The 24046-nt window shown below is 36.2% G+C and overlaps 3 protein-coding genes across 6 annotated transcripts; 1 reads left to right on the forward strand and 2 right to left on the reverse strand.

Annotated features, from left to right (window-relative positions):
• Positions 1 to 521: 521 nt before the first annotated feature.
• On the forward strand, positions 522 to 7299 carry LOC140758916 (E3 ubiquitin-protein ligase JMJ24-like). 4 transcript variants are annotated; one of them, XR_012104172.1, is made up of 8 exons: positions 522 to 1416; positions 1516 to 1643; positions 3081 to 3189; positions 3307 to 3439; positions 3507 to 3570; positions 3896 to 4636; positions 6773 to 6866; positions 6995 to 7277. XR_012104172.1 is itself a non-coding variant. In XM_073095316.1 (6 exons), the coding sequence occupies exons 1-6, from the start codon at positions 718 to 720 to the stop codon at positions 4404 to 4406; spliced, it is 1644 nt and encodes a 547-aa protein (XP_072951417.1). In that variant the 5' UTR covers positions 522 to 717; the 3' UTR covers positions 4407 to 7299. The 4 variants fall into 4 exon arrangements, 1 of the variants encoding a protein (XP_072951417.1); XR_012104171.1 differs by having other exon boundaries at positions 6773 to 7277; XR_012104173.1 differs by lacking the exon at positions 6773 to 6866.
• Positions 7300 to 8480: 1181 nt separating this feature from the next.
• LOC140759047 (uncharacterized) lies at positions 8481 to 16378 on the reverse strand. Its single transcript, XM_073095508.1, has 5 exons — positions 16152 to 16378; positions 14495 to 15845; positions 13790 to 14059; positions 12590 to 12745; positions 8481 to 9047 (listed from the first exon to the last, which is right to left on the reverse strand). Exons 1-5 carry the CDS (start codon positions 16178 to 16180, stop codon positions 8943 to 8945), a joined length of 1911 nt encoding a protein of 636 aa, XP_072951609.1. The 5' UTR covers positions 16181 to 16378; the 3' UTR covers positions 8481 to 8942.
• A 2279-nt stretch (positions 16379 to 18657) lies between these two features.
• Positions 18658 to 20145, reverse strand: LOC140759396 (transcription factor MYB102-like). Its single transcript, XM_073095949.1, has 3 exons — positions 19940 to 20145; positions 19653 to 19782; positions 18658 to 19515 (listed from the first exon to the last, which is right to left on the reverse strand). The coding sequence occupies exons 1-3, from the start codon at positions 20070 to 20072 to the stop codon at positions 18873 to 18875; spliced, it is 906 nt and encodes a 301-aa protein (XP_072952050.1). The 5' UTR covers positions 20073 to 20145; the 3' UTR covers positions 18658 to 18872.
• Positions 20146 to 24046: the final 3901 nt, after the last annotated feature.

The raw sequence follows: 24046 nt of genomic DNA on the forward strand, positions 1-24046 counted from the left end.
TCTTTTGCTTAGATATCCTTCGAGTTAAGTAATTATTAAAATTTAAAAAATTAAATAAAAATGAGAATTTATCTTTATTGTAGTTTCTATAAAATATTCTTAATTAAAGATATCTTTATTATTTTATTATATTATTGAAATTTAATTTGAAAAGTGTTTGGCTTGTTATATTTTATTATCATTCACAATTTATCATAAGAATATATATATATAGTTTACTTTAATGCCATAAAAATGTCCTGATATTAAGTTTTTAATATACAGTTACTACGTAGATGGATTCAATTAATTATAAATATAAAATGACCTTAAAAAGAAGCATTGGGTCCCACCTGTATGGTTATAGCGGGTTAGTGGATCCGGATATCCACCGCAATTAAATTGCGAAACTAAAATATGGATGTTAATGCCAATGGACCCCATTACCAGGCATGGTTTTGTTTTTGTTTTTGTTTTTTTTTAAATAGGGATAGTTAAGGAAAATATCACCTCCCTCACCAAACTACTCTCTCTCTCTCTCTCTCTCTACCAAAATATTTGGGAATACCTTTATTTCGTCTCTTCCCACTTTCACACAATCACACCCTCCCCTCCCCTTTCCTTCTCTCTCTCTCTCTCTCTCTCTCGCTCTCGCTCTCGCTCTCTCTCTCTCTCTCTCTCTCTCTCTCTCTCTCTCTCTCGCTCTCTCTCCAGACTAGAGTGGTTCGGGAGAAAGTAATGCCGCGACGGCGGCTCTCCGGCGAGTGCGCGCCCGACGAGGTCCGGTGCCGGAGGACCGACGGCAGGCGATGGCGGTGTTCCGACCGCGCCATGCCGGGGTTCACCTTCTGCCAACACCACTTACACCTCCTCCAGCGGAACCAAGCAAAGATCAAATCTCCTCCGCCGACACCGCCTCCACCTCCCCCTCCGCAGCCGCCGGCGAAGCGGCGAAGGAGGGAGAAGACTCAGAAGGAGGAAGAACTGATGACGCCGGCGAAGATCCGGCGGGTGAAGAAGTCACCGGTTCCGGACCACCTCCGGTGCCGGAGGGCTGACGGCCGGAAATGGCGGTGCTCGGAGCGATCTATGCCTGGGGTTAGCTTCTGTGAGTACCACTACGAGAGGGCTCGCCTCAACCAGGTCAAGGTCAAATCGTCGGTCGATCCAACGGTGAGGAAGCGGCGGAGAAAGGAGGAGACAGCAGCGGAAAGGAGAGGGGAAAAAGAGAGGAAGATGACATCAGCGGCGGCCGGGATGACGCGAGAGCTTCCGAACGGGATGATGACCATCTCCTCGCCGGCTAAGGCGAGAAGCGATCCGATTCAAGAAGCCGGTTCTGTTTCGCCTCTGGACCGGAAGCTAGGGTTTGAGCCGGTCTTAAGAAGGTGCATTCGATCCAAGAATGTAGAGCCATTACCAGTTGGAACAATCACGGTTTCAAACTTTTCTCTCCCTGTTACTTCGTGTATTAGTAAATCTGTGAGTTCCTTTGGTAAATGTTTGCTAAATTTGTTCCTTTTTCCGTTGGAATAGAAATTTCCTCGTGGTAGAGGAGCGGGGAAGAGGACTTGCCATAGGTGTGGGGAGAGTAAGACAGGGCGCATTGTTCTGTGTTCGAGTTGCCGGAAGGAGAGCTTCTGCTCCAAGTGCATCAAGAAATGGTAGGTTTTCCTTTAAACGGCCCGTTTCATTTGCACTTTTGTGAATGCGAATACTCACGGTGCTAGATGTTGGATTTTTCTTGCTTGAGGGGTATAGCAATATTCATCAAGATGGGATTTTTGGAATGATTTTCACTTGCTTAGGAAGTTCAAATACGCTGTCTTATGATTTCTCCCTTTGGCTCTACATTTCATATCCTTGAGAAAAAGATCAGCATTGGTAGATTTTGGATGGTATATGTTATCTGGACCTGCAGGGTAAAACAGCACAATGGTTAAAGATACTCCAGCAAGTTCCATAGGGGTAAAACTCATGAATCCTTTTGTTTTCCCTTTTTTTTTCTCTTCTACCCATAATGAGGGTGTGAGACACTTTGAGTCTGTTCTAGTATGCTCTTACATAGAATGATAGAAGTGGGCTAATTTCCCTACAATGATTTGTATCTTCTTCTCTTCTGGTCTCAACTATTTAAAATGTGAAGAGAAATTCAAAGCCGCCCTTGTGTCAGTTTCACATCTTAAGAACTTCAATCTGCTGGAGTTTTCGCAAGTTGGTGGGAAATGGCTTAAGTGATGATGATAATGGTTGCTTGCATTTTTAGATCCTTGAAAGCATTCTAGGACTTCTGAATTCTGATCTCGTGTCTCAATATCTTGATCCAATCTGTGCGTGTTGTTTCTTCTTTTTAACTAGTCTGTAAGTTCGATATTCTAGAGACATTTACCTCCTTGAATATATTCTGAAGTAATGTGCCAAGGTCACAACTCTTATCCTAACATTAAATCATGCTTCGCTAGAATGGTTCGATCTTCACTATTCCTTCCCATATTAAGTTTCTTGGAGTCAACTAGGACTGCTACAAACCAGAGCGAAGTATCTTAAAAGTTATAACATCAAATTTGATATTGCTTAGAACTTTCAGATCTAGAATCTCAATTTTTTTATCAATCTTTTTTGTATTTATTTATTTTAATTAGTCTAAGTGAAGCTCCTTACGAGTACTTGTACTACCTAAATATACTTAAGTAATCCTACTAAGAATTGTCTGCTCTTATCGCAACTTTAAATCATCTTTCTCTATTTACTTATTATAACCCATTTTTTCAGTATAATTGGCATCCCAGTGCACAGGATGCCCTCCCACATGTGGTCTAGGATGGAAAAGTATATGTTGTCTGAGATGGAAAATGTATCCAACCTCACTCATTTTTTGAGGAGGCCGTTTCTAGACTTAAATCCATGACCTAAGATGCAAGGGGAAAGCCTTTCTGTTACATCAAGTGATGCCTCTTCCTTTAGTATATTGCATCTTCATATATTAATTATTCTCTTTTAATTGAGTTCGTGAGATATAGATTTATATCCATGCTGAAGGAGTTAAGGTGAAATAAGTATTCTTTTCTAGGTCACTGTTTCTAACTTTTAATATGATTTAGGTATTCTGACATGTCTAAAATGGAAATAAAGATGCTTTGTCCAGCTTGTCGTGGCTGTTGCAAGTGTAAAACATGCCTGCTGAGTGAAGAAAAGGATGCTGTGTGTAAGGTGGGCTTCATGTTAGGTCTTTCCATCATAAAAAAGAAAGTCCTCCATCTGCTTCAATAAATCTTTTCTTGGTTGTATCTGCAAATTTATGTTCATCTACTTTTGTTTAATCTTCAGGAAGTAGAAAATAGTCAAGCTAAGCTTATCAGAATCAAATACGCTGATTATTTCTTCTATCAGCTGCTACCAGTACTGAAGAAGATCAACCAGGAACAGATTGATGAACTGGAAATAGAAGCAAAAAGACAAGGTTTATATGCTAATTGAGCATTCATCCCCTTTTATCGATCTTTTAGCTAAATGTTTTTCTATTTTAGGAACAAAATTATCTGGTGTTCGTGTTAAAGTGGCAGAAAATGGCCGGAGAGAGCTACTTTACTGGTAAACTCTGATAATTAGTGCCAACATGTTATGAACTAAAGTTAAACCCTTTAGCAATAAGTTGCTTGGCTGTTGTTACTTTATTTATCCTCTGTATTTCTTACCAGTGTTTGAACACTGACAATCATAAGAAACAGCTCAGCAAGTTACAATAACCACCTGACTTTTCATTAAGATTTTTCCTGTATTCTAATAATATTTGTTTTTTCTTAGTTGATCTGTTGATTATCTCCAAAAATGTTTGCATATCACAAAATTTTGTGTCACTTAATAAACTCATATCCTGGCTTCTGATTGTGCTTTACCAAACTCTATTTGGAAACAGCAATTATTGCAAGAAAGTGGTTCTCGATTTTCTGAGAAGCTGCTCAAAATGCTCTTATAAGCTTTGCTTAAGCTGTTGTCAGAGGATACGTGGAGGAAACATGCTTGATAAGGTTGACATAAAAAGTTCCAAACACTGTGATGAGAAAAAACCCTATAAACATGCTGGCACTGTACTTAACAGGATGAGACAGAAACTTTCGACTGCACTGGTTCCTGATAATTCATTTTTGTCTCCTTCACTGATGTTACCTGAATGGAAAGCTAAGAACAGTGAAAACATCTTTTGTCCACCCAAAGAATTTGGTGGTTGTGGTGCCTGTCTTCTGAGTTTGATATATTTGTTTCCAGATGGTTGGTCTGAAGAACTCAATATAGGTATGGAACAAAGGGCTTTGTGCTATAATTATCCTGAAAGGATTGATGGTTCATTTCACTGCTCCTCTCAGATTGATAATAATGACAGATATGGGCAGTGTACTATTAGTCCTCAAGAAGCACTAGCCAAATGAGATTTCAGTGCTGACACAGGCTTTCCTAGACTTGAATGTGCTCCCCATGAAGACCTGAAACAATTCTAAATTATTGGAATAAAGCTGCATGTGATACTTATTAGTGTTGACTGAGGCATATCTAATGTTCACCTCGAACAAATAGTCGTGTGCAATCTATATCTTGCGATCTTCAGTGCAATAATGTTGCAAAAGCAGCAGAAGCTACTGATTGCCTGGTCTAAGAGGAGGTTAGTATCAACATCTAGTTATATCATAAGTCATGACCATGACTTATTAAAGCAAATTTTCCTCCCTGTTCTTTTGATCCAAATAGGTTTTGTAGTTTCTGCTACCTACTATAAGCTGGAATTAATGTTAGAACTAATTATTAGCAATTGCCCTTCACTTGCTTTAAATGTTTTTCCATTTTGTTTCTTCTTCTACAACCTTAAGTTTACTGGCTTTCGTTATATGAAAGGTAGACAAACACTCAGCAGCAGTTTGACGATCTTGTATTAAGTGCATAAGTTTCTTGTGGCAACAGAATGTAGTTTTTTTTTTTTCTGACATTCAAAGAGCATAAATGTAGTTGACCGCTTGCCTACAGAGTGTTCATGCTTCAATATGATCATTGACCAAGTACTGCAAACTAAGGAGTTTGTTAATTACTTCTCTGAGTTCTCTCATATTTACATTTCTGGTTTGAGATCTTGTATGTGCTGCATTTCATGGATCCCAAATGTTTAGGGTTGTTTTTTTAAGGAACTCAATCTAGTCATCCTCTCTTATCAAAATTTACTGCAAAAATAATGGTTGTATGTCACTGAAGATAAAGATATATTAATATCTCTTCAATTTAACTTTTCTTCAAGGATTACTTATTACTAATGAACATCATACATAACCTCTCTTACCAAAGCAGCCAAGGAGACAACATTTTGATTGTTATCACTCTCCTATTCTGGGAAGCATTATAGTTCATACTTGAAAGGAACATCCATGTTTCTACATGTGCTGTGAAGTCTGTATGATTTGTCTCTTGGTATATCAATAATGGGCATAACAGAATAGTGAAGTGTGGATGATTCATTCCAACTGCCTTGCCTCTGAATGCCTCTTAGGAACCCACCTAGTACCTAAATGCAACCACTAATTCCCTTGTTAAACTAATGTGCATCAGGATTTGATCCATCAGGTTAGTTAGTGGAATGACTAAGCTTCATTTAATCATGTTAACTGCCATCAAACATTATCTTAACCTTAGCAGAATCATCCTTTTCTTTTCTCTGTTGTCCATTATCCAGATCTAGCTTTGGTGTCACTCATCAGCTACTTTTTTGATGTATTTTCTCACTTGAGTTTCAATGTTGTTTCTTACAATGTAAAAGATATTTTAATGCTTTACACTTTACATTGATTCATTCGGTTTCCTCTTATGATTACATTGTTTCTTACAATATAAAAATAATTTTATGCTTTACACTTTACATTGATTCATTTGCTTTCCTCTTATGATTACATTTTATCTTACAGTATAAAATATATTTTTATGCTTTACACTTTACAGTGATTCATTTGCTTTTGTCTTATGCTTTCTTATTCAAGAACACCAACTACATAACCTCTTGTGTCTCTCATGGTCACTTGCACGTTTCCACCCTTGAGCAACTTGATTATTATGCCAATTACATTGAGGATTGCTGTGAGCAGAAATGCTATTAAGACCAATCACCATTATCTTAATAAGGTTTTTGCTTTACTTTGTCTCTGTATCATTGATAGGATCAGCAGATTTTAGACCAAATGGCCATTCTTTCAGGGAAATCTCCTTTCTTGTAGAAGAATATCAATTTATGTGGGTGGGAGTGCAAGTGTGCATGTATTTGCATGCAATGCATCCGTGCACAGGAGTTCATATGCACATGGATATGCATGTGTAATGTGTTCATGTCTTTTTGTGTGCGGTGGTTGTGTGCGTATATATGCATATTAGACATAAGTCACTGTCTTGTAATGCAGTTGCTTGCATGTACATTGGCCACTTTTTCCTTTTAAATACCATATAGGCTTTTATGCTGAGCATTATATCGTGCAACCAACCTTTTGAAGTAATAACTTCCAAAATATGCAAGAATCAACCCTTTACAGGGTTTCATCAGTATATGGTCTAGGCTATTTGTCCCTTATGAAGCTGTCCTCCAATTTTCTGTCAATTGCATTCCATATTATTGTCTGTAAGTTGGCTTAATGATATAGGTAGTTTTCACAACTAAAGATATGCTTAATGATATATCCTGGCAGCTGGTACTTGCATTTTATTTATGTCAATTTACTATAGCAACTCTTGTTACTATCTGATCTTCCATTGTGTAAATCTTTCTCAGGTAACCGTTGGAATCTTTGTTACGAAGTCTAAATTATCTTCATCATATTATTTGCTCTTGCTACCTTCTGATTATCCTCGTTCTCACAATAGAGGTTGTTAAGATTTGTCAGAGTAACTGCCCTCAAGGAGCAAATTTTGTTTCAAGTTGACAAGTAGATATTAGCTGATTTACTGGTGAGAAACATACTTTAACTTCATCTTATGATTTGTGTTGCTTCAGGTCTTACAAACTTGAGGAAAGTGGCTGTGAGGATTATGCCATTCTTAGTGGATATTCTCCGTTTGTTGTTCATGTGTAATTCTCATTTATTAAACATGCTTTCTTACACCATCGGCTTAACTCGTGTCGTTGTCCCTGCTTTTCTTTTTCAACTGATTTCACTCACTTTTTTTGGGAAGAAACTAATCCATTGCAGACTAACTCGTGCAGGCCTAATTTGTAAACAGTACATTTTCAGTAAGAAATAAATTCGGATCTACTGAATTCTTGAAAATGATCTCTTGAAATATTCTAGCTAACTTTATCGTTGTTTCAGATTTTATTTATTGAAGATGTTGTGCCTTTCAAGGTCAAGAAGTTCATCGATGTTGATATACATGATATGCATATCCGTAGCAATACTACATTTAATTCGTAGTATAAAAAATGCCAGTTACTAGCATGTAACAGAAGTTATCTGTTTTGGGTTTTTGCTAACTAGGATCATCTTAGAAGAGGAAAGTAGCAACTTTTCTGTTGGTAACATTATCTAAATAAATGTACTTTTTTCTCCTAAAAGGCTAAAATAAGTTAGTGCAGCATAGTTTCAATTCCTGTTGCGATTTTAAGCAGTGTAGTTGTAAAAATCTAGTGGATTTTGTGTCCATCTCCTATAGAGAGTTTTCATAGTGGAGCAGGTTAAAGCAATGCAACTGATTGGTAAATACCAATATACTAATAAGCACAGGAACTTGATTTCTTTGAGTGATACTTGTAATGATTGCCATGGTTTCTCAATTCTAGGTATTAATTATTTGATATTCGCCAGGCAGCAAACCTATTCTTTTGTCTTGTTAATAGCTAGCTTGGACATGCTAGTAATATTAAATGAGTAAAGCCTCTAATAGCTAGTACCTGTTCAAATTGTCAAAAGTTGTTCTACTACCTGTTGTCAAAATTAGTTTCAAAGCAAATATATTCATTTGGCCTGTGCGTTGAGTTTGCCTGCTCAGATAGTCAGATCTCTCTTTTCATTTCTTGAATTATACTCAGGTGGTCAGATCTTTCCATCCATACTTAGTCTCATCGCAGGAAACCTACTCTTTGATTAATTTCTACTGAACCAAAATAAATATTCTTACTCTGGTGGCTTGTTGCAATATTTGAAAGGGGAGAGAAACCAAGAACAGTGCAGTAAAGTCGTAGATAGAAATCTCCAGTGGACAGTGATATGTCAAATTCCCAGTCCTCAGTCTTGAATGATGTGTCCTCAATAGTTAATGGACTTTTAGGTAGGCAATAAGATAAAGGATTAAATAGTAACAAGATATGAAACTATTTCGCCTGAAAAGAACATCCAATAGAGATATAATATTTCCATGAGACCACTATCAAGATGATGCTTTGATCTGGCTTTCATGATAGGATAACAATTCACAAATCAAACTAAGTTGCTACCTACGCATACTACAAAAGAGTTGCTGAATCAAAAGTTAACATGAACTACCACATTGACTTTAATAATCATGCTTAATAGCTGCAAAACATTGCATTTAAAATTTTTTCCCAAGGCAGCATCAAAAGATATCTACACAAAGGCAGAAGGCTGGAAATCATGAATATCTTCAGTTCCAGTCTGTTTACCAGCACTCAAAATTGACAAAGACTCTCATACAACTTCAAGACAAGATGACATCTATTTCTTCTGAATCAGAAAGCACTCTGAATGAAACAGGTGGCTACCACCTTTCTTTCAAAAAGAAAAGAAATAATGAAAGAAAAAAAGAAAAAGAAAACACTACCGTTCAGCTTAGCTTAGTTGTACAGAACTCTATTATACAAATATCTGTAAAAGAACCACGTATAGGATTGCCAAAGAGGATGAAGATACATCTTTAAACTGAATTTAGTCCGTGGAAAATGCAATATTAATCCATCTGCAGATATTTACTTTGCGAGTCAAAATCTTCTAGGAAAAAACCCAGTCAATAGGTTGCGCCATGTCCTTTCCCACTAATAGACTCTTCAGAGTATGCATGATGTCGAAGTTCGGGTCTAGCTTGCTTTGCCAGCCCTACAAAAGAACACGTATCAGAATTTAACCCAAAGTACATTCTTTTGCATATATGCAGAAATTTATTGGGTGCTTCGAATTCAATGCTAGTATCAGCTGTTCAGCTTATCGATAAGAAAAAAACATTGACATGCTTATAATACTATTAGTGGAATTAAACCTGTTGAGGGGAAAAAAGAAACCAGAAGTTACAGGATTTCTCAATTTAGACTGCATATGGAGAAACTGTCAAATATGCATTATACTGCACCATCAACCAAGACATAATCAGAATATAATACTAAAATATGGAAAGCAAGAATCCCATTTTCGGCCAATCTGGACCCAGATCGGCCAACACAAATTGAGATTTTCAGACCTGTTTTGGGCGAAACAGATTGGGATTTTTAGACCTGTTTCGACCAAAACAGGCTGAAACCAGTTCAGTATTAAGTTATTAATGGGTCGGATCTAATCCAGATCCAAATAGGGGTGTCAAAATAAACGAACGGTTCGAGGTCAGCTCAATTTGGCTTGAGCTAAGCTGAGTCAGCCAGAGTCGGCTTGCTCATGCTCGGCTTAAATATAATATTTAATATTTATTAGTACTATATATATAATATAAATTAATAATTAGATTTTTAATTATACTAACCCTAACCCTAAATCTAATAAAAATAGCCCAACAAACCCATCGCCCAATCTCCTCCTTTCCTCTTCCTCCTCTATCAATTGGCTACTCCGGCTTCCCTCCATTGTCATTAGCTCGGCGTCGGTCTCATCTTCCTCATTCGCCACCGCCGCCTCCTCCTTCACCTCATCCTGCCTCCTCGTCCTCCATCGACAAGCTACCGCCGCATTCTCCTCCTCATCCTCCTCTGACCTCGCCAAGCTGCCGTCTTCTCTCGTCTGGCCTCCTCATCCTCCTCTTGCCTCGGCAAGCCGTCGTCCTTGTTGCCCCTTCCTCTTCCTCTAATCAAGCTCGGGCTCCACTTGAACTCGATATGGCTTGGTTCGAGCTCGACTCGAGTTGAGCTCAGCCAAGCCTAAACATCTTTGGAGAGCCGACTTACTCAGGCTCGACTCATTTACACCATAAGATTCAAAACCTAATTAATAAGTTTCTCTCCTTTGTTACGCTCAAAACCCTTTTGTCTCTTTCTCTCTTAATGCTTCATTACCTCTCAGTATGATGACAATGACGACAAGCAATGGTGAGCGATGACATAATTTTTTGATAGAGAGGCCTTAGGTGAGTAATTCCCCAATGAGGTGTTTCTCTTTCTCTCTCTTTTTTGGGCAGGGTTTCTTTTTTCTTTTCTTTTTTCTCTATCTGCCTCACTCCCCTCCTCTCTCTCTCTTTATCACTCTATTTCTCCTCACTGTCGCAGGAGGTGCAGGGCTATCTTTGCTGTACAGTAGCCAAGAAAGAGAGGGAGAGAGAGAGAGTGAGAGCAAGGGTGAGAGGGAGAGGAGAGCAATGGTGAGATAGAGAGGAGCCGTTGTGAGAGAGCGAGCTCGAGGGGGGAATCATCTTTGAAAAATTATCAAACACTTTTCTTATCCACAGATATCTGTTATCTACTCTTTATTCTACAATACTCCGTCTCACAACCCTTGTGGGTTTCAATCCTTTATTTTCTCTTTACAAATCTCCCATAATACTTGTGGGTTTCTTGTTAGTCTACCTTATCACTCTGCTTTATTTTTATGTATTTGATACTGTCTTGAGGAATGAAGGTTATTGGTGCTCATGGTCGAAGAGGAAAGCACAATTTAAGGCTAAACACTATTCTTCACATTGGGTGAGAATATTCTACAACTGTTTATATACCTTATTCCAATCCTATATCCTGCAGCTATCTATGAGTTCTTGAAGCCTAGACCTATCTTTAGCCCGTTCTTACTTGAAGTAATCTTGTCTATATTTTGATAGAAGGCTTTATGATCATTTACTACTTCAATTCTCTGTATTGCTAAATTCTTTTAGCCTATATTTGATTATATGTTCTCCAACATTAATTCACAATTTTTAGATTGCATTTAGCTCAAGACTAAACAAGGAGCAACCCTTGATTGGGCCATACTTATACTCCATTGCCAACATTTCTAAGATTGTTTACTCAATAGCTATTCTACTTCTCCAGTTGTAAAACACTAAAACCTGAAAATGTAACTCCAGCATAGAGTGTGGGTAGAATAGATTAAGGGTATTATGAATCTATTATCAGAAGTCCTCAATACTAGATACAAACTGATTTTCAGTAACAAATCGTTGTGGGCTACTAATTAAAAGAAAATTTTCTTTGGTATGATAGTCCAATAAGCACGATCCCTGCCTCAAATCCTGCCAATTCTGATAAATGGCCCATATTATTATGAAGGAAAGACAGCTCACATATTTATTCAACTACTCTGGCAAACCCATTTTCCTTTTTAACTTCATGTCACTAGAAGATTAGGTCTAAATGAAGAAGGGATGACACAGGCAAGGGGAAATAAGAATGTAAATGAAGTCTGAAAGAAAATGTTTAAGTATTTATCTGATGGATAATTGGCTAGAACTTCACAGCAGCTACTGTGGAACCTAATAACCAGATATTTTTCAAGTGAAAAGGTACTATATATCCTGGTTTCAAAGATATTTTTGTGTTATGAAGTAAGACCATAACTATCAAAACTTGTTCTATAGGTTTGTATATAACTATATATGCACAAGAACTAGTAGAACTACATTACTTTCACCTGATTGTCTAGTAAGCTCACTAGCGGATCCTACATAGACTATTGCTATATTGTGTGTTGGTAGCGTTCATCCACAATTCTAAATTTACTCCTTGTTCTCCCTTTCTACTATTATCAAAAGATGCAAGAGAGGTTTCAAATCTTATCTTTTCAGCAAAGTATAAAATATCGGGATCGGGATCAGGATTAGAGATTGATCACCCAAAAAAAAAACATACATATCCGCCATTTTGGCCGCCACTATTGGCTTTTAGTAATGAACTATCTTTTAATTACATAAAAATTCTAAAATTTAAAAATTAATAATAGGAAAATAGATAATTATATTACTTTCATATAAAATATAAAAATAGGAAAATTACTCTCAATCTCTCTCCATCTCTCCTACCCACTCTCTCTTTAACAAATAAAAGTTTCCTCTCCCACTTTCTTTCTCTCTCCTTCCTATCTACCATGTCTCCCTCCATCTATCTTTTCTTTCTCTCGGACTCTCATTCCCTCCTTCCCTCCTCCTACAGTAATTTGTCAGATGCTGGTACTAGTTCAAGTTTTAGATGTCGCAAAGAAATTTGCATCAACTACTTCAATGTAATTGATGAAATATCACAAGAACTTGTCATGCAAAGAAACAAAATTAGATGGGGAACCAGTATCTGCAGGCCAAATTTTCACAAGGTGAAATATTTGGTTTAGAACTATGATGCATATATGGAGAAGAAATGAGGAATTAGCATCAAATATTTGACCACAAGTAGTAATAAGTGCAATAAATTATTAATGAAAAAGAAAAGGTAACTGTATAAGACAAAACTGTTTACCTCAAGAACCAAAATGGTCACCAACACAGTACAAACATTGCCATCAACATTAACTTTATGGTGCCGAACTTGTTCAAGCAACTGGTGCATGCATTCAACAGGATGAAAGCTGTCACCTTCAGGAGTTCCCCAGAATGTGAATGTCTTATCCAACTCCTGCCCATAGCAAGGAGAAGATATTAATTTCATCAAAAGAAGAGAAGAATATTAGTAAAAAGATTAAAACTGTATATGGGTCAACAAAGTATAGGACTTTATCATCACAAAACAGTTTCCATTGAAACATGCTGTGTCCTCAGTTATATATGGGCTTGCATTGACCTGTCTTGGTGGAAACTGGATGGATGAAAAACTAAAGCCTCTTTCAATAAATTTTTTATTAAGCAACATTTTGGGTTTTCTCACTTGTCTGATGTTGTGCTACTGCAAAACTAGAGAGAGAAAGCGAGGAAAGCATTCCAGATATGTAGCACATTTGACTAGAATTAAATGCACCACAATGTTTATTGTTCTCCTTTATTTCAATTTTACACAGTAATAGATTTATCATGCGATTGCTAGTCATATTTTCATTTTTCACTTAATAGTGCAATTTAACCAACTAATGTTTTTAGACTAGATTGTTGCATGCTTGTTGCTCTTGTGCTTCAATTCAAATGTTTGGGAAAAACTTGGTTCCACCAAACTGAAAGGTGATCTTTTCTCCAAAAATTTGAGAAAAGACAGATACCATAGAAGTTTAATCTATGAACTTCATAAATACATAATAATTTATCTATCTAGTGTTTATGCTTGTAGAAATTGAAAGTCACATACATTTTGTACAAATTTAACATTGCAACTACTAAATGTTATGTGAATTCATGGTTGAAACATTTCAAGCAAAATATTGTTGAGCTTACATTAACTAAATTATTTAAAAGTAAATTTGGACGAGAAATTTCAAGGACACATTCTATATTGTACTCTTGCATATCACTCACTACAAAGCAGTGCACAGCAATCAGAATGCAAGGCTTTACCATTTATAATACAAGATGGCATAGTAAATGTGCCATTCTATCAACAGACTATTGAACAATAATACATACCTAATGAAGGATTGGTATCTATGGCACAGTACAAGAGCTCCTAACATAGCGGTAAAAGAATAAAGCCTATAGATGGTAAATATATATTACATTACAAGGCAAACTTTACCTCAATAAAGGCCTTTGGATTTGGACAATTCTGTTGTTTAGATAATCTTAGCGTACATTCTGCAGCTGTACGGCCATCTCGAATAGCTACAGCCTTGAAGAATTCCCGTAAATTAACACGGTCACTTTTAGAGAGCTCTGCTGTCATGCCTACATCAAGAAAGATGATGTGAGGCCTGTCTCTGAAGAACTTTTTCCTTGAATGCTTGCTCTCTGGTATTCGAACGAGGATGTTTCCAGGATGAAGATCTGCATGAATAAAATTGTCCTCCTAAAACAACACAAAAGAAAAGAAGGCTGAGAACTATAGGGCATATGCCTATTAGAAAATGCACATTGACATTGTATATCAGGTGAAGGTGAACAGCTTTTCACTATACTTTATAAGTGTCATTCTCTTAAAATACAAATATGGCTCTTCAAGTCTGGTCTAGATATTGACAAACCAACTTCAACATGAAATGTGTTCATAATAGACATATTAACTATTGAAATTTAGCTAACAAGTGTGTGGTACTTTTTCACCCACAAAACCTACTAGGTCAGAATCTACATCCCAAGTAATAGTCTTTTAGATTTGGAAGTTCAATGACAATGAGTACATGATAGTTTCATTTAACTATAATAACAATTATAGATCCAATCAAAAAATTACTTTGGTTAATACAGATATTTAACAGTAAAATACAACTTAATAGACACATACCAGAAGCATCTTCAAAAGTGCATGAGTACCAACATGGGCAAGGTCTCTTTTCATCCTAGTACTTCCTTCGATTTCCTCAATATAATGAGAAACACTTTCCCCATGCTCAAATGTCTCCACAAGAACAGAAGGATGCACAAGGGGGTATAGGGGCTTTGGGAAAGACACACGTTTCCATCCACGAAAGTTGTAGATAAAACGACTCAGATGAGAAGCTTCCCTTGAAAGATCAACTTGAGACATCATAAAAACAGCAAACTGTCGTACACTTTCATCCAGCCTTAACCAGCTCAATCCAGGAATGAAGCTAGAAACTTTCGCAGCAAGATTGATAATTACAAAATCTCTCTTTATTGATTCACCCACACCAGGATGCCTAACCTTCACTGCAACATCAATGGGCTTGCTCAACAGCTGACCACGATATTGATGTCTCAAAGAAGCTCGATGTACTTGGGCGATGCTACCAGATGCTACAGGTATCTCCTCAAAGGTATCAAATATTTCATTAAGTTTACGCCCAAATGCTTTCTCAATGGCAGTCTTAGTATAGGCAAAGCCATGTGCTGGTGCGGTGCTATGAAGCTTTGCAAGCTCCACACACAAATCACTTGGGAAGAGATCTGGACGTGTCGCTGCCCACTGACCCCATTTTATAAATGCTGGGCCTGCCTTTTCAATTGTATGATGGACGAGGTGGAGCCATGTCTTTCTAAATTCAGTACCAAAACTCTCTGCAAATGGAGCCAATGCAGTGGCAGGAAAGAACAGGATTGTCAAGTATAGTGTTCTGAATATCAAAACGATGCCCTCTAAGATTGAAAAAATGATGGATGAGATGAGAAGATGGCCATCTTGTGCTTTCATGTAGAGATCATCTCCTGTCAGCAAACACTGCCCATCTGCCAGGGCTCTCTGATTCCATGCTAGCTTGCCAAAAGCTAAAGCAAAAATTCCAGGGACTAACTGGAATCTAGTAAATGACAAGCTCACAGCACAAGCTATCCTACTCAAGGGTGTGAAACTTGCGCTGCTGTAAGAACGTACATGACTCAACCTCTTCCAAGCCAATTGACCATGATGGGTCATCGATGAACTGCTCACTGAAGGACTGCAGAAGCTCCTGGAATACTTATTCTGGTGCACATCATCCTTAATGCTGGTTCTTTTACATATCTCATTCCCATTCCCTTTAGTGTGATTCTTGTAATGCGAAAACATTCTGTGCAAGAACGAAGGTATTCTATTCTTGACAGCTGAGCCATGATCCCTTACTTGTGAGTAGCCTATTGCTTGGTGATTGGATTGGGAAAAGTAGGCAGCTCTCCTATTAGCTCCAAACGCCAATAACCTGCATAAAAATTACTGCCATTTTCACAAGATAGCACAAATTTGAGCAAAGCTCCAAGTTATTCCAAGAAAGCCAGTAATCGATTGATGAGGTGACCCTATAATTCAAGTTTTAGAATCAAACAGGCAGAGAAACACCATTGCACACAAAATAAATAACACGAAAAGAACAATTTTTATACAAATTTCACAAGGGTTAAAGAAAACCCAACTCCCTTCTTGCATAGAAAACCTCAATTTGATGAAAAGATTCTTCCTTTCTGCGATTTCTCGCAATAATAACGGAAACCCAATTGCAAGAAAGTACCTTCCGTGGAATGCCAACATCCGGAGCATCGATAATTCTCTCACACGATCTCTTCCCAAGAGTTCATGACGCAATCAACCAAAGAGAACGCAAGACAACCGATTCAGGATGCCAATGACCAGAGAGTTTCAAGATCTGAGTCGCCGACAAAGGGATGGCGCTCAGCGACCGGCAAATTTGAGGTGGGCGAGAACATTGCGTTATAGAGTAGCACGGCAATTGGCACAAAATGTAACACGAGGGTTCATTCCTGCCGCCCAAGTAATCGGACAAGTCCACGAGAGAACGCCGACATTGACTCGTTCTACGATTGGGGCGAGAACGGGTCGGATCGCGGTCAACTCGTGACTGGATTCGAATGCTTGCTTCCGATACGTATATTTAAACTCAAAATTACAAATCGAATACAAATTTGATCTTAAATTAAATACTAATATATGGAATTTAGACAAATTCAAAAGTGAGTAAATTTACATCTAAAGTTTGAGTATCTATATAATACTAATGAATTCAATTAATTGATCGATATGGAATTTATATATTTAATATTATTATATTCAAGTTATTTATATTTGTGGATAAATAAATATTCTGATACGAACCGAGTCAGATCGGATCACATCAAAAGAAGATTAGGTTTAATAGATTGAGTCTAATTATCTTATTTAGTTATTTGGTTTAATTAGAGTCTTAGCAGGTTATGATTTTATTTAATTAGCTAAATTCAGTTATGCGCAATTTAGATAAAATATTCGTAGAATATTCTACACATGTCCAAATAATATCAAACCAGTTAGATAAAGTCACTAACCAGATCTACAACTTTGGTATTCATAACTTCTCCAGAATCAAAAGGTTAATCCGAGAAGATAAGGAAGAATGGTTTTAATGATTTGTTAGGATTTGTTTAATTTAGTTGATGAGTCCCTAGGGTAACTAGAATTGTATGAGGATAATCATTTGGATTGGAATTGGCTTTATTCTCATCTCCTTTTCTTTTGATTTTAGCCATTGACGCTTTCTCCCACCTCCCTTCTTTTACCGCTCAAGTCTTTAGTCGGCTTCTTCCAGCCTCTATCCTCCCTCTTTCACAACAACTTCTCCCCCTTCACACTAAGATCTAATCCTAGCATCCATCTAGCCATTAGAATGCTATTAAGCTAGGATTTAAGTTTCAGAACCGTTGCGGATCATATTAGGTCGATTCGTAACATATTCATATCTGTATCTCAATCTCATGCAAATCCATATCTGAGTGAAATTTATATATCCCTATTTCAATTCGGGTTAATTGGAAAAGTTGCAAACCCTATTTCTTTTCTCCTTTTTTTTTTTTCATTTTTGTTACCTTTTTTATAAGAAATCAGGTCAGCTTGCATATTATCTAATTTATTTTTTCACCTTTACACTGTTTGTAGCATTCTGGGTTTAGTAGTGTACATATTCTTTTTCCTTTCTTTCTCTTTCAATTTTTTTTTCTTTTAAACAAAAACCAAATTTTCATTCATTCAATACTTACCTCTAATTTCAATTTAACTGGGACTCCATTAAGTTTTCACTTTTCTTGGAAAAAATAACTTAACCTCTAACATTTTATTTTCTTCTATCTTATGTGGTCATAGGAGTCAAAACATACTTTCCCAGTTAATTAACTAGGCACACCAATCTATGATGTTTGGTTGTAAACATTAACCTCCTAAACTATGGAACATCTCTCCCCTACTTAACCATGTTAATAAATAATATTAAATGATTATTTTACACTCAACTCAAAATAAAGAAAATAGCTTCAATGGAGCCTAAAATTGATCACATTGACACTCACAGTTCAATAAAATAATCTATGTGGAATGAATTTTTTTAGAGATTTTTTTTTATAATTAAGAAGGGAGTTAATGTCCACAGAAAATAAATAAAATAATCTATGTGGAAATGTGTAACAATTCAAAGAATCTAGGTGTAGTTTTACTTTCCATAATTACTTTCTCTATTTTCATTTTCTACAATCAAACACAACCTTAGGAGATCTAGCTGACATAGATAATTAAAAGTTCTTAAGGTTTTAGTTTATCATTTCTTATCCTTACCTGCAGACAAGGCTATCCTATATTATTGGAGAATAAGAAAAGCAAGTAACCACTGAAGAAGGATTATTTCTTTTTTCCATTGAATTCCACTTGAGAAATTCTTGCGTATCATGTGAGCATGACAGTTACCATTGTCTTTATCCTAATTTTAATTAATTCCTCTATCTTTCCTAATTACTGATACCACCTATATATGTCACCTCACTTATCTAAATTATATTTTTTTAGTATTGTGAGTACCCAAATTAGCTAGAGATAGATATAATAAGATACTTTATTAGCTAGTATATAGAGCATATATATATATAAAGCTACCAACTAATAACATTATTGGACTGTGAGATCACTAGAATTGCCATTTGGAACCATATGGTTGCATAATTTAGATATGGATGATATAGCTTTCATTGTTCACAATTGATACAAAAGTACATAAAACTGCGAGAAATTAAGAAAAATTCTAACATTTATTACCTGGTAATTAACTATTACAAGAAATCTATACAAAATGTCTCTCTTTCGTTCATCAACAAAAGCAAGCATAAAACACTTCTTCTTTTCTCTGTCAAATTGTTTAATTCTTCCATTCTTGATCTTCTCATTAATCTTGTTCTTCTCTTCTCAACCTCTTTGTTTACATGCAACCACTCACATCCAAAAGGACATCAGGGATTTGGATATTGAGCAGGTTGCTGCAATGGCCATCTCTCTCGTCCTCAGTGCTGCTGTGATTAATGCAGGCACTAGTCCATGAGGAGTTGAAATTGGTCGGACTCGACGCAGGCGTTGATATGATCGATTCCATGTTATAATTCTGGTTGTTGGTCGACAATATTTGCAATAAATTTGTGTCCAGATTGTCATAATGGCTAACACCTGCATCAGCCACATAATTCTCACCCAAGTTGTTCTGAAGCCAATTTTGAGGATATGGATTAGAATTCTGTGGCATTTGATCTTGAAGTGAAGGGTCTATGTATGAATCTTGTGAGAATAGTACTTGAGATGAGAAGAGACTCGTGGCTATGCTCAAGAGTTCAGAATTGACTACACTCTCAGCACCTAGCAATCTACTGAGGTTGAATTGATCAGTACTAGTTGGGTTGTATGCAGATGGATTCAGCAGCAAAGATGAGAGGCCGAGGGGATCGAGGCGAGGCTGATGAGTTACAGGATCTATTCCCATCCTTAGCAGCTTCTTCCTGATGTGGGTGTTCCAGTAGTTCTTGATCTCATTGTCTGTTCTTCCTGGCAATTGAGCAGCTATTGCTGACCACCTGTAACACACACACATATATATTATATATATATAACAAAGTAAAACTGTGTATGTATGTATATATATATATATATATATATATATATATATATATATATATATATATATGATTCATTGAAGCATTAATGGACTTACTTATTCCCCAGAATACTATGCAACTGGATGATGGTCGTCTCCTCTTCAACTGAGAACATTCCTCTTTTGATGTCTGGCCTCAGGTAGTTCGTCCACCGGAGACGGCAACTCTTCCCGCACCTCGCCAGACCTATTAAAATCGAGAAACTTATATACAAATGAATCATAAAAATTAACATGTAGTGCAATTGAGCATATATAGATACATATATATGTAGAAATTAAACTTAATTATAGAGAAGCTACTATATAAGAGGATTACTTTAGATGAATAATAATCACTTTACCGGCATTCTTTGGGAGGTTTCTCCAGTTGCCTTGGCCATGCTTGCGGATGTATGAGATGAGCTTCTCGTCCTCCTCCTGTGTCCATGGCCCCTTCTTTAGTCCATTCTTATCACAGCAAGGAGCTCTACCCATCTTGCATGCAAAAAAAACAAAGACCCAATATTGTTATTTTGCTTTCAGCTTAAGAACTCGATAGATATATCAAGGAATGATATCTCAATGAGAGAACAGTAGCTGGAGATTAGCCAAGTATATGTATGGCTTTAATAGAGGCTCTAGAGAGAGATAAGTCAACAGGATTTGGTACCGGCCTTTGTTTGCTGCAAACGCTACGTGTCTCCCTCCTCTTTGTTCTCTCTCTATCTCTCGTCATTTCAACGTTAAATTATCTTTTCACCACTTAATTTTCTTTTTTACAACTAGACACCTGGTAAATAAAGGACACAGATCTATTTTATTATCCCTAGCATGCCACGTTTCTCATTAATTAGTTGACGTTGACCCAGGTCGGGTGGGCCCCACTTTTTGGGCGGGTATTTTACGTTCACGTCCACGGCTTGCTTCGCTCCATGCATGGCGGATTCATCATCCATGCACGATCCGAACTCGATCCGATAGCAACTCCCATGGAAAAGTTCTCTTTCTTTAATCATTCGACAGCCGGAAGGCTAAATATAAGACGGACAACGAGAGATTACGGCTCTATCAAACTTTAACTAATATATTAGATCGTCTAGTCTAAACTTTAAGACTATATGGATTGAGATATTATTCTAAACCGTTCATTAAGCCTAACTCTGTGGTCCTCTCTCGCTACTGTTGAGGCATTGACATTTTGATTCAGTACGTACGTTGTATGTATGAAAGCTAGCTCACGGTCTCATACAGCCAGACTACTTTAAAAAGAAAATGATTAAATATTTTGACTAATGCTTTGCCCTACCATCTATTCAGACGACAAGATTGATTACAGCTAGCCTGACTTGATTGTTAGAGTGATTGCTTTCCATCTTTTCTATCCCTATATTTCGATCGTTAGATCCATTGTATATGTGTGTAACCTCAGCATGATGTCAACTTCCCATCAGTGCCTTGTGACGCGTGTCATAGGTTCATCTTATATGACGTGGAACTATATGTCTTTGTCCTCCAATAGATCTAATTGTGTGGAGTAGTGTATCATCTACTCCAACAAATTATTGTTGGTTAAATACATATATTATATATCCCTTGGCCTACATAAGACTACTTTAATCTAGTCCCAATCATGAAGGTTACTATTTAGGTGTCCTAACTAAGATATGGAGCTCTTAAATTATCATAATTTATTTTGGGAAAGCCAACGCCACGTAATATAAGCTGGTATTAAGTTGGTAATCTAATGATATGGATGTTTGTAAACAACTAAAGAGTTTCCACAGATAGAGGAGACTCCTCCTATACGTATCCTAATTTAATTGTGATTTTTTTACGTACATAATAATTACTACTTAAAACTTTCACAATATCGTAATTAAATTATTCTGCTATTTTAGTCCTTCCATTAATTAAATCTAAGTAATAATTAAAACAGACAATTTTCAATTTAAAATAGATTAATTTTGTTTTTACATAAATTATTAAAATTAGTTTAAAAGCTATCTAATATTATATCAACACTATAGTACAACAAAGTATATCTTATTTTATGTAAGATAACAATTTTAGTAAATATCTTATGCTCTAAATTAAAAAAAAAGATATTTTAGTTATTTGTATAGGTTTATTAATTTTAATAATAATCTTCTAGGAATATTCTATTAAAAACTAATCATAATGGCAATCGAGAAAGAGTCATATAATTTTTACGACCAATTTTAATATTTTAAAGAATATAGTTGGCAATAAAATATTTAAACTTATTTACACCTGTATAAACTTTTTGGATAATTCTCTATTTAGCCTTAGAACCTTAACCCTTTTTTATACATATTGATCCCTTAAAATATTAGAAATACCTTAATTCCGATTGAATTGGTAACTTGGCCAAATTATCCGTCTACTTATAACAACGGGATAATTAAGTGGCTAGCAAATATTAAAAATTTTATTATTTTTTAATTTCTTCATTACCCTCTACCCTAATCTCTATTTGTTTCAAAATTTCTTTATTCCTCTACTCTCTATCTCACCCCCAACATCTCCTCCTCTCTTGTCTTGTCTCTGAGGACTAGTGCACCTCCTTTCCTCTTCCTCTCTTCCTTTCCTCTCTCTATGGTGTGCTCCAGATCCTCTGCAACAATCCCATCAAAAACAAAACAGCCAAGGAGAAAGGAGAAGACCCACATCCCCTTCTCCATGCCCATACCTCTCAAGACCCCAGTCCCTAAAAGCAAGAGACCCAAAATTATCAAAGAAAAAAAAAACGAATTGGGTCTAGATGAGAAGAGGCTAAAAGTGACAACTCTTTAGCTTTTTGTACTAAGGGAAGGACATATTTGGAGAGTGGTTGGGGAAAAGGTGTCTACTTTCCTTGGAATCCTATAGCTTGAAGAGAAGAAGAGAATTTGTCAATTAGGAAACAATTTTATCTAAGTCTTTGCTTGTAGGAAAGTTGCTAGTTTTTTCTTGTGAGTTGTTCATACTCATAATTGCCTGGATAGTCAACCTTAAGATTGGAAAATTTTGGGAGAAGACTTGGGATGCACCAGATTTTAGGAGAAAAATAGTGAGAATCGGGGTCATGTAGCATTGGAGAATGAGTGAGGGTTTTAATTGACTATCTAAGGATATTTTGATCATCATAAAAGAAAATTTTAAGTTGTCACATACATACGAGGATATTCTTATCAAATTATTGTCACGTGATCACTATATGACAACTTATGGATGAAAATAAGTAACATAACTCTAATAAAAAGGGTCAAAAAAGATATTTCTGATAGTTCGAAGGATCAATGTATACTAAAAAAAAGTTCACAAGTTTATTATAAAAATAAGTGATAGTTTATAGTGTGAAAAAAAAAACTTATCCTAGTACTTTTCAATATTGACCACACTTTTAGTTGTCTTTGGGGCTAGCTCTGAAAAAAACACCAAAGGAAGAGAGATATTATATATATAACAATTATTTAATCTGGCATATAAATATAAAATGCTCTAAGACTAGGACATGCTTCCTTCCATACAGGCATAAGATTTTGTAGGTTAAAAGTATAATTTCTTATCATAGAGTATTGTACAATTGCATAATGAGTCAGCATCACTTGTAAATATAAAATTAGAGGCATAGACAAATGGCTAACTGGTGGCTTAATTATGTCACTGCTGACTAAGATAAAGGTACAGCTTATAGTAGCTAGTAAAGCATTAATGAAGACCATGATATCACAAGATTTCGTGCCCCTAAAAAACAATGAATAATTTTCTATTTTTTTAAAAGCAAAGCTTGTTTAGACTAGCAGTGAAGCATTTAATGAGATTATGTGACATCATCTTAGCATTTGATGGCGTATTACTTGCCCAAATGGAGTAGATTATCACATCTTCAAGTTGACTGCATCCATAGAATAGTTACTTACAATGAACTAAATTAGCATAACCTGTACATCATCTAGTATATAAGTCATTAATATAAGAAGATTTTATACTCATTTTAATCCCAGGTGTTACTTGTTTGCGTTTAGATTGTTTATTTATAGGGATTGCTCAAGTTTTAAAGATTTAGTGCCAATAATCTATTGCTGCAATCTTTTCCTAATTAAATTTTCCACAAATATAGGAGAATCATACAGTGTCCCTAATCCAAGTATAATTAAAGTGCATTAATTCATAGTGCCATGTTTAAATGTGGTGTCCTTTTATTGCGAATATACATTGAACATGGGCCTGTTTCAGCATTTGCTAGGACAAATCTTATGCAGTTGAGACATCATCTTCATTTAATTTATATGTGTTGAAAAACTACATGCATATGTCCTCTAGTGGCCAGGGATATTACAAGACATCTTAATCCCATAAATTATGTTTGTTATTATAGCCATGTATGGAATTACTGGATGTAATGGTTTGACCATTATGTCCTGCAAATTAAATGAAACTATTGATAGAGGATATGAATAGGTAAT

The sequence above is a fragment of the Typha angustifolia genome, chromosome 4 (genome assembly GCF_048772165.1).
Source record: "Typha angustifolia cultivar Huaian chromosome 4, ASM4877216v1, whole genome shotgun sequence".
In the NCBI taxonomy this organism is placed as follows: Eukaryota; Viridiplantae; Streptophyta; class Magnoliopsida; order Poales; family Typhaceae; genus Typha; species Typha angustifolia.

What these genes read in the sequence shown, in the direction of transcription:
- LOC140758916 (XM_073095316.1), top strand. Translation starts at nt 718, where the DNA reads ATGCCGCGACGGCGGCTCTCCGGCGAGTGCGCGCCCGACGAGGTCCGG. An exon ending in AAAAGGATGCTGTGTGTAAG is followed by an intron (nt 3,190 to 3,306) that starts GTGGGCTTCATG and finishes TTTAATCTTCAG; the next exon opens with GAAGTAGAAAATAGTCAAGC. An exon ending in AATAGAAGCAAAAAGACAAG is followed by an intron (nt 3,440 to 3,506) that starts GTTTATATGCTA and finishes TTTCTATTTTAG; the next exon opens with GAACAAAATTATCTGGTGTT.
- LOC140759047 (XM_073095508.1), bottom strand. Translation starts at nt 16,180, where the DNA reads ATGCTCCGGATGTTGGCATTCCACGGAAG. An exon ending in CACTTTTGAAGATGCTTCTG is followed by an intron (nt 14,060 to 14,494) that starts GTATGTGTCTAT and finishes GTGTTGTTTTAG; the next exon opens with GAGGACAATTTTATTCATGC. An exon ending in ATCCAAAGGCCTTTATTGAG is followed by an intron (nt 12,746 to 13,789) that starts GTAAAGTTTGCC and finishes TGCTATGGGCAG; the next exon opens with GAGTTGGATAAGACATTCAC.
- LOC140759396 (XM_073095949.1), bottom strand. Translation starts at nt 20,072, where the DNA reads ATGGGTAGAGCTCCTTGCTGTGATAAGAATGGACTAAAGAAGGGGCCA. An exon ending in AAACCTCCCAAAGAATGCCG is followed by an intron (nt 19,783 to 19,939) that starts GTAAAGTGATTA and finishes CGATTTTAATAG; the next exon opens with GTCTGGCGAGGTGCGGGAAG. An exon ending in CATAGTATTCTGGGGAATAA is followed by an intron (nt 19,516 to 19,652) that starts GTAAGTCCATTA and finishes TGTGTGTTACAG; the next exon opens with GTGGTCAGCAATAGCTGCTC.